This window comes from Thermobia domestica, chromosome 2, assembly GCF_964235325.1.
Source record: "Thermobia domestica chromosome 2, izTheDome1.hap1.1, whole genome shotgun sequence".
In the NCBI taxonomy this organism is placed as follows: domain Eukaryota; kingdom Metazoa; phylum Arthropoda; class Insecta; order Zygentoma; family Lepismatidae; genus Thermobia; species Thermobia domestica.
Window position 1 is genome coordinate 357675326 of NC_137455.1, and position 15829 is coordinate 357691154.

General features: G+C 37.0%; 1 protein-coding gene across 2 annotated transcripts in view; it reads right to left on the bottom strand.

Moving 5' to 3' along the window:
* Positions 1–15829, bottom strand: part of LOC145678810 (sorting nexin-4-like) — a 63577-nt gene that overhangs the window by 37555 nt on the left and 10193 nt on the right. For both annotated transcript variants that reach the window (XM_081749341.1, XM_081749342.1), the window contains exons 3-5: positions 7781–7997; positions 6205–6310; positions 2278–2387 (exon numbers count right to left, since the gene is read on the bottom strand). In XM_081749341.1, coding sequence (XP_081605467.1) covers positions 2278–2387; positions 6205–6310; positions 7781–7997 — 433 coding nt within the window. The remainder of the gene's footprint in view (positions 1–2277; positions 2388–6204; positions 6311–7780; positions 7998–15829) is intronic.

The following is a 15829-nucleotide window of genomic DNA, read 5'->3' on the forward strand; positions in this document are numbered from 1 at the left end:
AAGAAACGCAGGTAAATTTATCATTATTATCATAAGGTAAACATTGCTTCAATGCGGCCAATTTCCAAGGTAGACAGGTGGAAAACTTACAGAGTAATAAGTAATGAATATCTTATGGAAAAACACAGGATCAATATCTGATGAAGCCACTATGTTCAGTTAGTTGGCGAAACTGTCACACATTTATTGTTTTATAAGCGTTGCTTTGCTCACCAATTTGTAATTTAGTGTAAGTTATTGAATTTAGCAAAGCTAGTATGAATCAGTTAGTTTTATATATATTCTACGTAAGGCAGAAACGATAGAAAATGTACCCGCAGGAAGGGCTGCCCCATATATATATACACAATGTATCAGATAAGAGCTTTGTATTCTAAAATTCACATTTAATAATTTATTAGTAAAATATCCCAATAGTGAAATAATAGTAAAAAGACTTCCAAACTTCTTTTCAAGGACGAATTTCATATAAACTCGTCTCACCTACAGTCTAGAACATAAAGGGAACACTTGTACAAAATCTCAAGCACACAAGACCAACGCTTTCTTAGATCCGGTAAAAGCAAATTTTTACATCACTCTAAAATAGAATTTGGGTCGTAAGTGGCTTTATTATAAATAAGGAATCGCAATCGAATGTTGAATGACCAAATACAAACCATACACAGGGTCCGCGGTTCGATTCCTTCTCGCTCCAAGTGAGCTTTGTGGTGGACAAGCATCATGTGCATTGGTTTTCTCGGGACTCTTTCGTTTTCTCATACTTTCTTCAATCCACTATTTCATTCACCATCATCATCATCTTCTACATCTTCCTTAGCCTCGATACACGATCGTAAGATTAAAAATGAAAGTGTTTTTAATTATACATGGTGTTCCACTTGTAACACCCAGGGAAAAGTCTTACTAAAAGAGGATATGGCACCAAATTTGTACATGACATATCTTTATGGTTAAGAAATGAAGGTACATTACAAGATATGCTGGAAGTGACCTCCTCCAATTGTGTACACAGTTCAACATGACGCTACATGCTCGTGAATATTGCTGCCAGAGTATTGGGCATGATTGTCTGGATTTCACGGCAAATATTCTCACGTGACTCATCGATGGTGCTCGCTTTGCTCTTGCACACATTATTTTTACGATGACTCCACAGAAAACATCAGGAGTCAATTCAGATGACCTTGGGAGGCATAGTCCTTTGGAAATCACTCTGTAAGGGAAAAACTATTTCACCGCAACCATACTAGCTTTAGACATGTGGCACGTTGCCCCATCTTGCTTGTACCAGCCAAGTGTCAGTTCCTTGTCATCCAACTGGTTCACAAATTTATGAAACAATACATGGTACACTCCACTGGTGACTGTCAAAAGTGTTGCTGTGATAATGCACAGAACACCACGAACGGTAAGCAAGACTACTGAAACACAAGACACACATACAGCTCGCGGAACCTCATTTTGCTACATTTCACAGATTTACAATGCTGCCACGTCTACGAGTTACGTAAAAACATTCGCCGTGAAATCCCGGCAGTAACAGTCACGAACGTGTAGCACCGTGTTTAACTGTGTAAACAGATGGAGGAAGGTCACTTCCAGCACCTCTTGTAATGTACCTTCATTTCTCAACTATAAAGGTACAGTATGTAATGTACAAATTTGGTTTCATGTTATCTTTTATTAAAACTTTTGCCGGTGCCCCTTACGAGTGGGACACCATGTATAATTAAAAACACTTTTACTTTAAATCTCACGATCGTGTACCGAGACTAAGAAACACGTTGCTGCTGCTGATGATGAATGAAATAGTGGATTGAAGAAAGTATGAGGAAACGAAAGAGTCCCGAGAAAACCAACGCACATGATGCTTGTCCACCACAAAGCTCACTTGTTGCGAGGAGGAATCGAACAGCGTACCCTACGCATCAGAAACGAGCGCTCTATCACAGAGCCATCGTGAACCCCTTAAAAACATTGTTGTATGAATTATGAACACATTAATGTACAGTAACTTACATTACTTCATACGTTTGAGTTTTACATTTTTAAAAATATAATATGATTTAATAACGCAAATTTAAATTACATTTGTTTTAAAAATTTTGCTCTTTTTGCCACCCATTTTCAGTAGTTTATTTTGGAATGATTTCTGGTTTTAAAAATGATAATTTTTTATCAAATAAAAATAGAAAGAAAAAGCTTCTATTAAAAACTCCGACTTATTGTAGTTCGAAGTTCTGCAATAAACGTATGACAGCATGAAACATTTACCTGAAGCTCGTTACCATAATTCTTGATTGATTCAAATCTCTTATCGGGCTTCTTCAGTCTCACAGCTACGCTTAAAGCCTTCAGTTTAGATTCAGCTAGTTGCATATAACCTGAAATGATATAAACTAACATTGAAACTGTGTTCCAGGTGAACAAATGATAAAGCCAAATCAAGAAAAAAAACAAATATTCATTTAATTATTTTAACATTTCATTAGTCTTGTAAATTAATGAATGTGTGTTCCCCGCAGGTAATCAAACTCGGACACTTCATGGCTAGACTGGATGAGACCCGAATTTCGATTTTCCACTGGCTAGTATTTTATTAACTAAAGTACTCGCAACATGACCCATCTTTTGCATTTTTTGCGATTTATTCCTCAAGCTCTGATCTACTGTAGTGAATAACTGGGAGCTTATAACTGGGTGGTCGGGAATATGAGAAATAAAGCATAGGAAGAACAAAAAACATTAATACTATAGCCGATAGATCACTTAGCACAGCATTGATCACCAAGAAAAGACTAAGGTTCGAACGATCAGATTCTTCTCTGTTACTACTGGTATTAAGAGCAAATCAAATAAGGATATCTATCTTAAAACAAAGTTCTCAGAAACAGATAATTGATTAAGGCAATGGTTCTCAACCTTTCTTGACTGACGGCACACTTTACTGAACATCCAAGACTCGCGACACACTTCTTTGATATTTTTATTATTATTATTATTATTATTATTATTATTATAATCTTATATTAGTTAAACCAATTAGTTTTTATAATAACTGTAGCATTGAGCATTTTTGCTACCGCTGGAAGTGCTGACTGGTACAGTCTGTCTCGATTTTAAATAATTATTATTAAATTTTTCATGATTTTTAAATTCTAAACTTTCGCGACACACCTTAGAGGACTGTGTGACATACTAGTGTTGCAACACATCGGTTGAGAACCACTGGATTAGAACAAAAATTAATATATTAGAATTTAAAAATTTCTCAATTTATAATTCATAAACTGTGAAACTGGCAGAAATATGTACTATGTGGAAGTAAATTCTAAGAAACGTTATCATTATAATGTCACTCTACTTTGAAAACAGTAATTTTTTGGGTGAATAAATTCGAACTTTTGCTGATGTAATACTGCGGTTTGTATTCCGCGAAAAAACACTTCGATCAAGATACACAAAAGGTGAAAAAATATGAGATTAGACCAAGAATCGAAACCGGGCCTCCGGTTTATCGTGCCGATAAGTCATGTAGTCTGAATGGCTGAGCACCGATTTTAAGTGATAGAATGTATGACTGTTCATGGAGCGGAGTGTTCCTGCAGATTTAAGAACGAAAATATAATTGAAACGTTGGTAGAACGAAACTACGACAAAAGGGGGGAAATGGCAGAAATAAGAAGGAACTAAAACCCGGTTTACATGGCCAAAAAATCATGCGAGATATTATCCTGTAGTGGAAGTCACTTTAAACGTGACATGGTTATTACGAAGCGGAAGAGTATACCTCATGTACGGGCCTCAGGCAATAAAAGATTTTATTACGGTTCCCAAGTGCTTATTGTGCAGAAATTACTTCCAAATGAGTAAACACTGCGAAGAGGAAAGACTTCGTTTGCATTCTGGTAGGAAAAGACATGATAAGGCTACATAAGTGAACAAAGAAAAATCCAAAATATGCATTCCATGCTTAACGCGAAAAAATCAGTGTAATGTTAAAAATGAGCAAGAATGTGCAATTTACAAAATGTTGTACAAGCGAACCATCGCAAGAATTGACTTTTAAACGAACGAAAAACAAGGACACAGCGTACACACAGTTCGAGGAGGATTTTAAAACATGGGAAAAAATGTGGATAAGTGAAAAATGGTTAAAAGCATTTAAAAAATGCGAAGCGCAAATCTTCTGTCGAAAATGAACTAATATTAATGGTCACTCACTTGTCACTGTTCACTGTTGTTCTGTATTTTTAATTACTTTCCAGAAGGCGGAAATGAGTAGTAAAAAGACTGCTCCAAATTACATTTATGTCTTCTTTTTCTAAATTGAGTGTAGGTTTCTCTTTATAAATGTAATAGGCTTCTTTAATTTTTTGTTCGGTTGTTGTTTTTGCTTTCTCTACGTAAAACTATACGGTGTCATACTAAAAGTAAGAAGCCTCACTCTGAGGCTAGAAGACAAAAAAAGAGGACAGAAATTCAACGAAAGATGAAAGTAGTAGGGGTAGAACTAGTGTCAAGAGACAGTTAAGTCTGCATTAACCCCTTTAAGATCTTGGGTTTTTGGGGTATGTTTTACTTTCAGTCAAGCAGCTACTGCATCGTCACTATTTACCCTACGATCATGGTTCATACCTCATTCTCTTCAGAATAGAGCAGGCTTTCAAATGGTACCACTTACATGCCCATACCATATACCAGGAGAGGGGAAAAGGGAAATTTCGGGGAATTTTTTGTCACATTTTGGGCCCCTCTAGAACGGCCCTGAACGTAAAGATATGAAAAAAAAATCTGATAAAATACTACTCGGTAGATTGAATGTGTGTACCAAATTTCAAGCTTCTATCTTGAATAGTAAGGGCGGGGGAAAATTTACCAAGGATCCTCACAATGTCCCAGATTACCGCAAAAGACCCTGATCTCAAGTAAAAAAATTCCTGAGACATCCATATTTATCCTAGAATCACGGATCGCTCATCATTCTCTTCAGAATAGAACTGACTTTCAAACGGTACCATTCACATATCCCCATCGTGTATCTGAGGCGGGAAAATCGCAAAGAAAGGAATTTTTTGGTTAAAATATCCTTTTTTTTTTTTTTACTTTTTGCCCTCTGGACCCCCTCCCCCTTGTTTTAACGTAGAGATCTGAAAAAATCTGATAAATACTACTTGCTGGATTAAATGTTTGTGCAAAATTTTAATCTTCTAGGTGCAAAAGTAAGCCCGCCAAAAAATAATGAAAATAGACCTAACACACGAAAAAATATCTTTTAAAGTTACAACGTCATTACCTCCTATGTCTCGACGCAGGAAGGCGTGAAATCATACGTAACGTGTACTACAATGCCTTTAGATTTGAAAAACAAAACAAACAAACAAACAAAAAAAAAACACACACACCGGACGAAAAAGCTCAAATAAGAGAGTTATAACACAAAGTATCATAAAACGCTCGTATGGTACCAACTGTACCAGAATATTTTAAAGGGGTTTAAATACAACCGTATGAAAACGGCAAAGGCAGGGGGAAGTGGGGATCAAAAAATAATAAAGGAAATGGACGGATAATTCATCGCCATAATAAGCTGGAAGTCTTAAAAAGGAAGAAAAAAGAATATAAAATACAATACGCTGCTAACATCATAAATAGCCAGTAACACTCCATAAATTCCAGGAATTAAGTATGAATCCAATGGTTAACAACAATCTCCTTCACTCTAAAAGGATACGAAAAATGGACAAATGAAAATGAAATTGTTTAGTGTAACGTCCTACGATTATACCCTTTAGGCCACAGAAGAGTATGATTAATGAAAGTGAAGTCTGTAAAGTTAAATGTGCTCTCCCACAGGAATTGAACCCGCGACCACTGCATTCAAAGCACACGAGCTAGTCACTAGACCAGCACAGAAAGCGAAAATGGAAAAAGATGATGAAGGTTAACCTTTGGGTGCAGACTCACAGACTACCAACATAATTTAGGTAAATATTACTGGTTTTCATAATATGGATTTCGTGCTCTTTTCAAAGTTCACTACATCAGAAATTAAAGCTATAATTGAATCTTATTTCAATTAAATGAGAAATGTGCTGGCCATCTCATATTTACAATAATATATTGACATACATGTTACGAATCATCATTAAGCTAGCAAAAACCAACAGTTCTACATGGCGATAAAACATTTTTACGTACCTGTTTCCTTCACACTCTCCCTCCAGCCTTCTTCCTGTTGAAGAAACCCTACAAATATACGGTCATGGGATAAAATGGGGTGCGACGCTACTCGCAGCAAAAAATTCTGGAAAAGAAATTAGTGAGCATTTTTTTTAATTTATCTTATTTATCTCGCAGTGTTAATTACATAATCAAATAGATCTGAACAAATAGTATAATTGAAAGACGGGAATATTATGGAAACTGACCTACTCGGATTTTTATTTCAAGCGATGTACTTACTACTAGAAGGATTTGAACTTACATGCACGCATTCTAGCAAGAAGCACATTAACCGTGAGCCTATAAGAAACGCTCTTTCTTTTATTCGTTATTCTCTAAAGAACACAGAATAACACTACAAGGGAAGGCGTAACCTTTTTCTACTTTTTAAAATATAATACAGTACTCGAAGTACAGGATAAGCATAAAGCACTGGTCGATTTTGTAAAAGACAGATGACATGCCAAAGTTGAAAGAATGAAGTTTTAAATGAGAGTTTTAGTCTGTCTTATAGACGTGCAGTCAGTACTCCATTCTTGTGAAAACATAAGAATCTTGCTTTGAGTAACGGCGCGGATAAAGATTTTCACCCATCCTAGTAATTTCGGCAATGTCTTGGAAGTATGAGGACGGATTAAAAAAAAAAAGTTACATGCAGCAGCATTGGAAAAGCAAGCATTGTGGAGTTAATATTATTCCCCGAGAGTGGAAACAGATGGCGCTAGTTGTCTGTCAGCGCTTGTGCTGGTAGGTACTGTGAGTTCTCAGACGCGTCAGAGTGAGTGAATGGTAAGACTTTAGAAAATTGATCTTGCTTGCAGTTGCGAGCCGTGATTCGTTTCTTGTGGGCAAAGAATGTGTTGGCATCGGCCATTCACAGTCAGATCGTGGAAGTGTATGAAAAAAAAGCAATGAGCAGACAACATGTGGATAAATGGTGCTGTTTTCCAAGCGGGCAGAGAGGAGGCAGAAGACCGCAATAAGGTAGCAAGCGGTCGTCCAAGTTCTGCAAAGACGGACATCAACACGGCATGAATGGAAGAAATGATTCAGAATGATCGAAGGATAACTGTTCGTGCAATTGCATCAGAGCTAGGACTGAGCTATGGTACCATACAGCGTATCGTGTCTAATGTGTTGAGTTATTTCACGGTGTGTGCCCGCTGCGTTCCACAAGCGTTATTCCAGGAGCAGAAAAATACACGAATGACATGCACTCTCACATTTCTGGGGTATCACAATGACGGCCAGAACTTCCTTGATTACATCGTTACTGAGGAGAAACCTGAAACGCTGGTGGCCATATAACTGTACAAAATCGTCCAATAATTTATAAGTATTAAGTATTTTGCCCATAGAAGAAATTATATACTATATTACGCTAGATGTAACTTCAAATGTTGATACGATTAGTTGTTTTTTATTGCACGTACCTATGTTGAAAAGAAGCAAACTATAATATCTGCTTTTACCTTGGAAATGTACTCTATATGCACAAAAAACACACTTTCATTACACCTAGCTAATATACAACCATTTATGTATTACGTACCTCTAAGCCTGCTCTACGACGATCTACAAAATCTGGATCGAACGTGTCGGTGGAGACCTTCTGCCATGCGTACAACGCTCTCTTCTCAGGCAGTGGAGGAATTACTATATAAGGATAGGTCACTTCCAAGTATGTACGGAGTACCTCAAATTCACTATATCGTCTCCATAAAGTACACATATTGCTAATAGCACCTTTCCACTTGCCATCTGTAACCCTAGAAAGTAAATACCTATTTCTGAATCATGATAAACTGAAAGAATATGAATATACAATAGAAACAATCACCTATACGAAAAGAGAAGTGTATTATACGGGCTTTCACTAAACGCTTCATCCAAGTGCCACATTGAAATGGAGTCAAGGAGTCATGAAAAGCATAATCATCGACAAAAGAAAACAGCATATTCATATACAAACTGAAAACTATTCGAACGTCATAACTGCTCTGAAATATCCTTTCTTGTGAGATTAGCGAAGTCAAGCGGGACTGGAAGGATGATGTTACCATTACGGCGTGCACGCAACATTGAAGGATAATTGTGGGCTACCTGAAAGTAGCGAACTCTGGTGTAGAAAGCCAGCATTAAAAGCGAGGAGAACCCCTGTGCTGACCACACATCACATCGCCACCAGCAGACTTGTAGGTCATGGCACCATTAGGACTGTTGCGGTAGGAGTTTAGCTTTGAGTTAATACGAACTGTACGTACAATTCGATATTTTCTTTTGCTACACACTGTACAAGAGCAAGAAAAATTAATCAAATATCCACTTAGAACAGGAATTAGTAATAAGCCCCGACTGCGGAAAAAAAATGCCCAATACTGACTTTAATAAATATTATACGTACAAACTGCATTGACTCAACGTTTAACATTAACTAGCTGAACCTGCGCTCTCTACACAGTGCATCATTCACATGAATCTCCTTGTCTTTCCTCACAACATCTATACATGTCCCTTAACAGACACAAGTGAAAGACGTCTTGATAAAAATCGGCAAAGGGTACCATAAAGGGGAGATTTTTTCGATTATTTTTTCAATATCTCGCACCGTTTGCAAGATTGAGCCTATTTCTGGTTGGAGTTTCTAATTCACGTATGATCAGTGTTTTCTTTCTTCTTGCATGCAGTATGTAATAAACAAATACATTACACACATAATTAATTATTATGTCAGTGATATGTAGTGTTCATTGGACAAAATACTCCAAACAATGAAGATTCATCTTAGCCTGGAGAAATGGTTATTCTTCGTTTTTCATTATCATTTGGCAATGAAATAAACGCCTGAGAGATATGCAACTCCTATATACAATAATGTGGTGTTGGAATGTATAGTACGTAGGATATGATGTTTTAGTTTTCTTTTTTTTTTATTTCAACACCTCCAGTGTACTCGTAAAAATGTAATAAAGAAATAATGGCCATGTTTTTTAAATAATTAGTTAGAACTGGACAATCTACGCAAAATTTGCAATCGATCAGTAAAAACGTCATCTTTCTAGAGCCTGTAGTTTCCGCGATCTCATTGTCGAAAGGACTGGCCACAAACATATAAACGTCCACAAACGTATAGTTTAAAAGAACTCCAAAGATGGCAGCACTATTCATTTGCATTGATTTTGGAGAAGGCTTATTAAAATACAAAGGCTTTGAACAATAATTTTAAAGAGATAAACTTTATGAAAAAGATCCATTTAAATTATTTACTTATAAAATACACATACTTTAAAATATTTGTCTTTGTTAAATGTGAAATCACAAATAACCGTAAATCAAAGGTTTGAAATCAGAAGTTAGATGTTGGACCTGTGGCGTTTTTATTGCTTTCGTAACATTTTAATAGACAGATATTTAACCTGAAATTAAGGTTTAACAGAATAAGTTAAAGTTCTCGTATTTTGTGTAATACGCAATTGTGTATCATAAAAAGTAAATAAACTCCACTATGTTTGCGTAAGTTTTATTTATAGAATTCTTATAATTCCAATACCTCATACGATGCTGCTAGTAAATCGAGTGGTAAGATTAAGTTTTAGTTCCCTAATCCTAATACAGTAGGATTCATAATTTATTAGGATTACGGAGCCGGAAGTTAATCTTGATCCGAATTATATTTCTAAACTATATAATGCTACACAATAATCCTGTGCAGCTGGTTCGAGGACACTATTTTTTATATTTCAGTACTTTTCAAACTGTATTAATACAGGGTTCACACTGAAATTGTGGAATTGATTTCCTTGAATTTCCACGACTGAGTAAGTACATTTCCCTGACCCACGGCACCCCAAACACTATCATTCTAGACTGCCCGGGAGAAAGAGTATAAGTCAAAAAACAGTTTTTCAGGAAGCGATTTTTTTTATTTTACTGAAATACGTTACAGTTTTGCCGAACACTGTCGTAACGAAACATTATTGATAGCAAGTAGAATGTTGACAAAGGAGGAATCTTTCACTAATATCAAACGATCTTTGAAATATTTGACTTATACTATTTTAACCAGCGTTTTGATGTGGACTTATTCTATTATGCACTATTTTACATTACGTGATACACATGTAATATTCGTCATATAAACAAAATTCAACTTTTATTCTTCGTCAAAATGTACTTTTAAAAAGGTTCCTGGTTGTGCAAATATTAATAATAAATATTGAAATATACGTTTAGAATAATGATGTTTCCTTTTAATGGCTAGGAGTATCTATTTCAAAAGGAAGTTATTTTCCTTAGGAGTAGAATATTTGTTGCCACTAAACAGAAACACCATTACTCTACATGTATTATTTAAATTCATTTTAGAAAATTGCTTACAGTTAGATTTCTCAAATGTTTGCAATAACTGTACTTCACGAAAATTAAACGAAGATGCATAAAAAACATACAATGTTTATATTAAATAGTTCTTTGTAAATGAACATCAATAACTGAACTTCATGTTCATTCATTGTTCTCAAAATAAAATTCGTACACGTGACACTGCAATCTTTTTTTTCACTCATTTTCTTCATGCTCTTCTATGTCTGGATATACTTCTGGGATATCTGATATTTTCAGTCCTTGTTAGAAGGCGTGGAATGTTTCAGGTATCCGTGGAAGAAGAGCCAAATTGTCCTTTTCCCTTGTGATAGGTAATGTGGTGGTGTAGCATTTTGGAGGCATGAAAAGCAGCTTGGGAACATCCTCTCCGGCAAAAACTGATGGTCCTGAAAGGTTCGTTTTCATCTAGTGTGTTTTTATAGTACAGTTTTCCAAGTTGCTTGTCATATTGGAACCATTTTGCACTATGCCAACTAAATTGAGCCCCGTCTTCATCTTTTTTGCGAAGAACAAAGACAGTTTTGTAGAGATCACCGAAGTTGGTGAAATCACTGCATTTGAGTTCTGTAACACTGAATTTGGTCTTTTTGCCTACCGAACGCACCAATTGATAAGAATCATGAGGGTGGGAAATTGGTATGCTTAGTCTCTCCTTCTGTTTCTCTATCAATCCATGGTCGACATCGCATTCCATGTAATGTGGCTGTGACCACTAACCAAAAATTTAGGTCAATGCATTCAAGGTGTTCGTTGTCTTGCATAACAACAAAAAACATAGCAGCTACATGCGAGTTTTTGTTTTGGCCGGAGCAAGTATCTGAATATAACACATGTTTCACATCATGAGGACGTCAGTTCTTTGTATATGCATATGGCGATCTGGTTTCCTCCCCAAGCACCCTCAGTTTCGTTCCACAAGTAACAGTTCTCACTTCCAGTACTCGTTTCGTGCATTGTTAAATTAAATGTCCATAATTAACGTTTGTAAGATGCCACGGACGTATTCAGATAACTGGTTGGTAAACATTATTGAAGGTCGAAAGTGTAGCATCTCATTGACGAAGTCTGTTTTGCTATTTGTTTGTCCTTGTCCTATGCACGGTATGCAAGTTCAGCTTCCAAATGATGTTGATTCAATTCTTCCTGAGCAATGTTCACTTCTTCATCCACAGCGATAGACTTTCGTATATGTAAAACATCACACTTGTGGCAGGTGTCAACTTTAGGCTGCTTAAATTTTAGATTCATCTTATGAAATTCTTCGTTCTCTTACGAGATACCGGATTCAAATGTTGCTCTGTGTAAAGCTTGTACATAATTTGTAAATTCAAATGTGGTGGCAAAAACAAACGACTGCTTGTACGTCTTGTGTAATGCGATTCATAAGCTGGGAATGAAGAGATATGGCGCTTTACTTCATCAAGTTTTTCGTCGGAGTGTTTGTTTCCCGGCGCACTGCAGTCTCTTTTATCGTGTGATGTGGTTCCAGAAACAGAAGTGGTTCCATCGGCAATAGCTCGTGTAACAAACATTTGACTTTCAACCAATGTTAACATAAAACAACTTCCACACACACGTACGCGCTTACCGTCAATTTCGAAATGAAAAGTGTTTGTCTTTGTTTTGTTTTTCGCTTGAAAAATTTTAATGTGCAAGCATACTTGAGGAATTCCGAACCATGGTTGGAAAAATGGGATCAGATAAGGGTGTAGCCAGAAAAAATAAAAATAATGTTCTCTAAAAATGAAACTTACACAGGTGTTTCGCGAGGTCAATTGTTCGAAACTTTTAGAAAGCAACTATGGAAGAAAACCGCCCATTAAAATCGACTTTAATAATAATGTCTTCATTTTTCCACATTTTTAACTTTTACGTGAGGTTTCACTTCTTCCCCTTGTCCGATCTTCTTTTGTATCAATAAACAATCTCTGGAAGTTTCATTCAAATTGGTTTACTCGTTCGGCAGTTGTTACGACACCTCCTTCACACACACACACACACACACACACACACACACACACACACACACACACACACACACACACACACACACACACACACACACACACACACACACACACACACACACACACACACACACACACACACACACACACACACACACACACACACACACACACACACACACACACACACACACTGTAAACACAAATGACCCGAGTTCGATCTTAGACACTCGCTTCAATCGTTCAAATATAGAAACAGTCAATAATAAGGTTACTCGCAATGCTGCCAACCCACTTTCATCTTCCTGGAATTTTAAGACACTAAACCAAACAAAAACACCCTTGTTTAATGCATTAAAAGTACTAGATTCGTCTCTACGTATATTACCGTAAGCATACAATATTGGCTGGAAAGTATTATTCTGGACGAGATTGAATTCTGTCCAATCCATTTAACCTCATACGCATTCGGATGGCTCAGACAAATAAAATCCTTAATAACTTTATTCTAATGGTTCTGGGTTAAGTACGTAGTTGTTAGCCTAAAACACAGCTAAAACTAGTTACGAAGTGAATCCAGTGCAAAGGGTTCTTAAAACTTATTTGTCTGTGCCTTGGGAACGCAACCTAAATCTTATTGCACCCCAGTTACGAGAGTACTCTTGATTTTACTAATTCTACAATTCTTTAGGAAATAATATAAATTCAATAACAAATGTTTATGAAAGTTTGAACAGAATTTCAAAATAATAATATATTATTTTATGTTGTATACCGGGTCTCCAAATTGATACGCTTGGGTCTGTCATTTGGATATACAAAAGTGCTTTAAAAGTGCCCTCCAGCACCCTAACCGCTATGAATATAAAATAATACATCACATTATACTACTTACTATTTGTACCGATATTTGCTTCCGATGCTTTCACCAATTTTAAGATTTTCTTCGCCCTGAAATCCACTGCTTTTAGTCACTAGTAGTTACCTTTTACAAAAAGCTACGAGAAGCAAACTGCAATACGGAAGGGGAGAAGGCGGGAAGTATCGCACACTCCTTGTCGATTGTTAAACACTGTTGCAATACCTTCACCAATGTGAAGAAAACAATGCGATTAGATAAAAACTGCATTAGACAAAACTGAATAGGCTTCAAAACGCATATTATTGATTCGATTAAGCAGCCGTGGTTTAATATTTAAGTAGCATTATTAAACATGTGAGATTAGAATCTATTATCTGGTAATAAACAAAATTATAATATGACTTATACTCTTTCAACACACATAACTTCTTTGGTTTTATAGTATATGTAGACTTATACTATTAAGTCACAAGTTTATATGTTGGTCCAAACAATATAAGTAAACATATACTCTTCTTCCCTACCAGGGGTAAGCATGAATGACTTATACTAACAGTCCCAAGACGCGATTATTCAGCTCACATTTAGAATTGACGTATACCGTGTGAGCAGCAGCTGAAGCATAACTCATAGATCTTAAATTTTGACTTATCTCATTTTGGCCAATTTGTGACTTATACTCTTTCTCCCGGGCAGTATATATATATATAAATCGGTTTACTATTCCTATTTCCATCCAAGGCTTTCCTTATTGTTTAAATACAACACAGAAGGTCGTTTCACGTTCATGGTAACGATTTCAAACACCAGGAAGCAGCACGTGTTCATAGCCGAGAGCAAACAAGAGAACGTAGTGCGAAAGTATTGTGTACTGACTTGAAATGAAATCTTTAAGTTTTACGTCCCACGGTTATGCCGGTTAGGCTAAAGGAGACGACGATGATGAGAGATGAGTGAAATAGTGGAATGAAGAGTGGTAGGAAACGGGAGAACCCCGAGAAAACCCACGAGCACGGTGTTTGTCCATCACAAAGTCCACACGGCGCGAGCTGGGATCAAACCAGGGACCCCAAGCACCGAAGGTGAACGCTCTACCATTGAGCCTCCGCGTGTATTTACCTGGAAAGACGATGGATCATGTGTGCGTAAGTAGTTATATGGCACCGAAAATCCTGTCTTTTGGGAAGGTACATCTGTGTCCTTTTGGTCATAGTTGTGGCCAGATAATTAAACAGTCAAGACGAAAGCTTTCCATGTATCAAAGAAGGGCACTAATGTAGTGTTGAATCAAGCGTGCTTCATGCCTGTTGCTGGAACTAGTCAAAGTGGACCTTGAACATATCGAAAGCCTAAGAGTCTCCGCGCTCTTGTGTGGAAAGTGGGCTCCCTGGTGCAATATGAAAACCTGGTAACACAAACAGGGATTGCACAGGCAGTGTAATATTCTTCTGCATTTGTAAATCGCATTATAGGCCAAGTAACTCGTGCGGAAGCACAAGGCTCAAGTTCATACGCTGCGTGCTTCCCATGTCTAGGAAGGGGAGACCACAATCGAAAGCTCTACGGACGCCTTCTGGCTGATGACCGCTAGAGGCATGTAGTGTCACTGGATGAAGCATGTGTGTATCTGTCAGAATGGGACAGAAAAAGGGCCATCTGCTATCGTCCACTTGATTCCAGAGGTAGATTTGACTGGGTATGTGAATGTCCTGGAAAGTTTTCCACGTGGATTCATGGTGGTTGGTGGTCACTGCTATAACGGCAAACTTCCATTGCGCAGTGGGCAAAAAGGCTAAAATCAATGCTGCATATTACCAGAATAACATTTTGGAGTCACTCTACAGACATGACATTCATTCCCTCTATGGCAGCGACACAGCTCGTATCGTCATCCACCAGGATAAAGCATTCAGTCATATGGCGAAGTCCAAGCAGGCATACATGAATCGGATAAGATGTGAAACGGGCTTTCATGATTTTTACAAATATCCCTGCTAAATCCCCCGATATCTCTCCCATGGATTTTTGTAGGTTTCCGTTGCGGAAACGGGCCTTGGGAAGCAGATATTTCTGCACAAATGAGGGTCTTCGGAAAGCTAGTCAAGAGGAATCAGGGTTGGCAAAAACCATGGTTTTTATTGAAAAAACAAAAAAAAAATTTTTTTTTTTTGTTTAAACCAGGTTTTTTTTTTGTTTAAATAATTTGCTCTATGTATTCATATCATATATGGACAGAAATAAGTTTGCTTCGCCTTGGTGTTAATATGCAACAACCGGGTTATGCTGGAAGGGTTACATAAGCTTAAAGCGGAATCCAACCGGCTTCTCAACTTACATCCGAAAGAAATTGTCCTCCATTTGAACTCGGAACCAGGACTAATTGGCTACA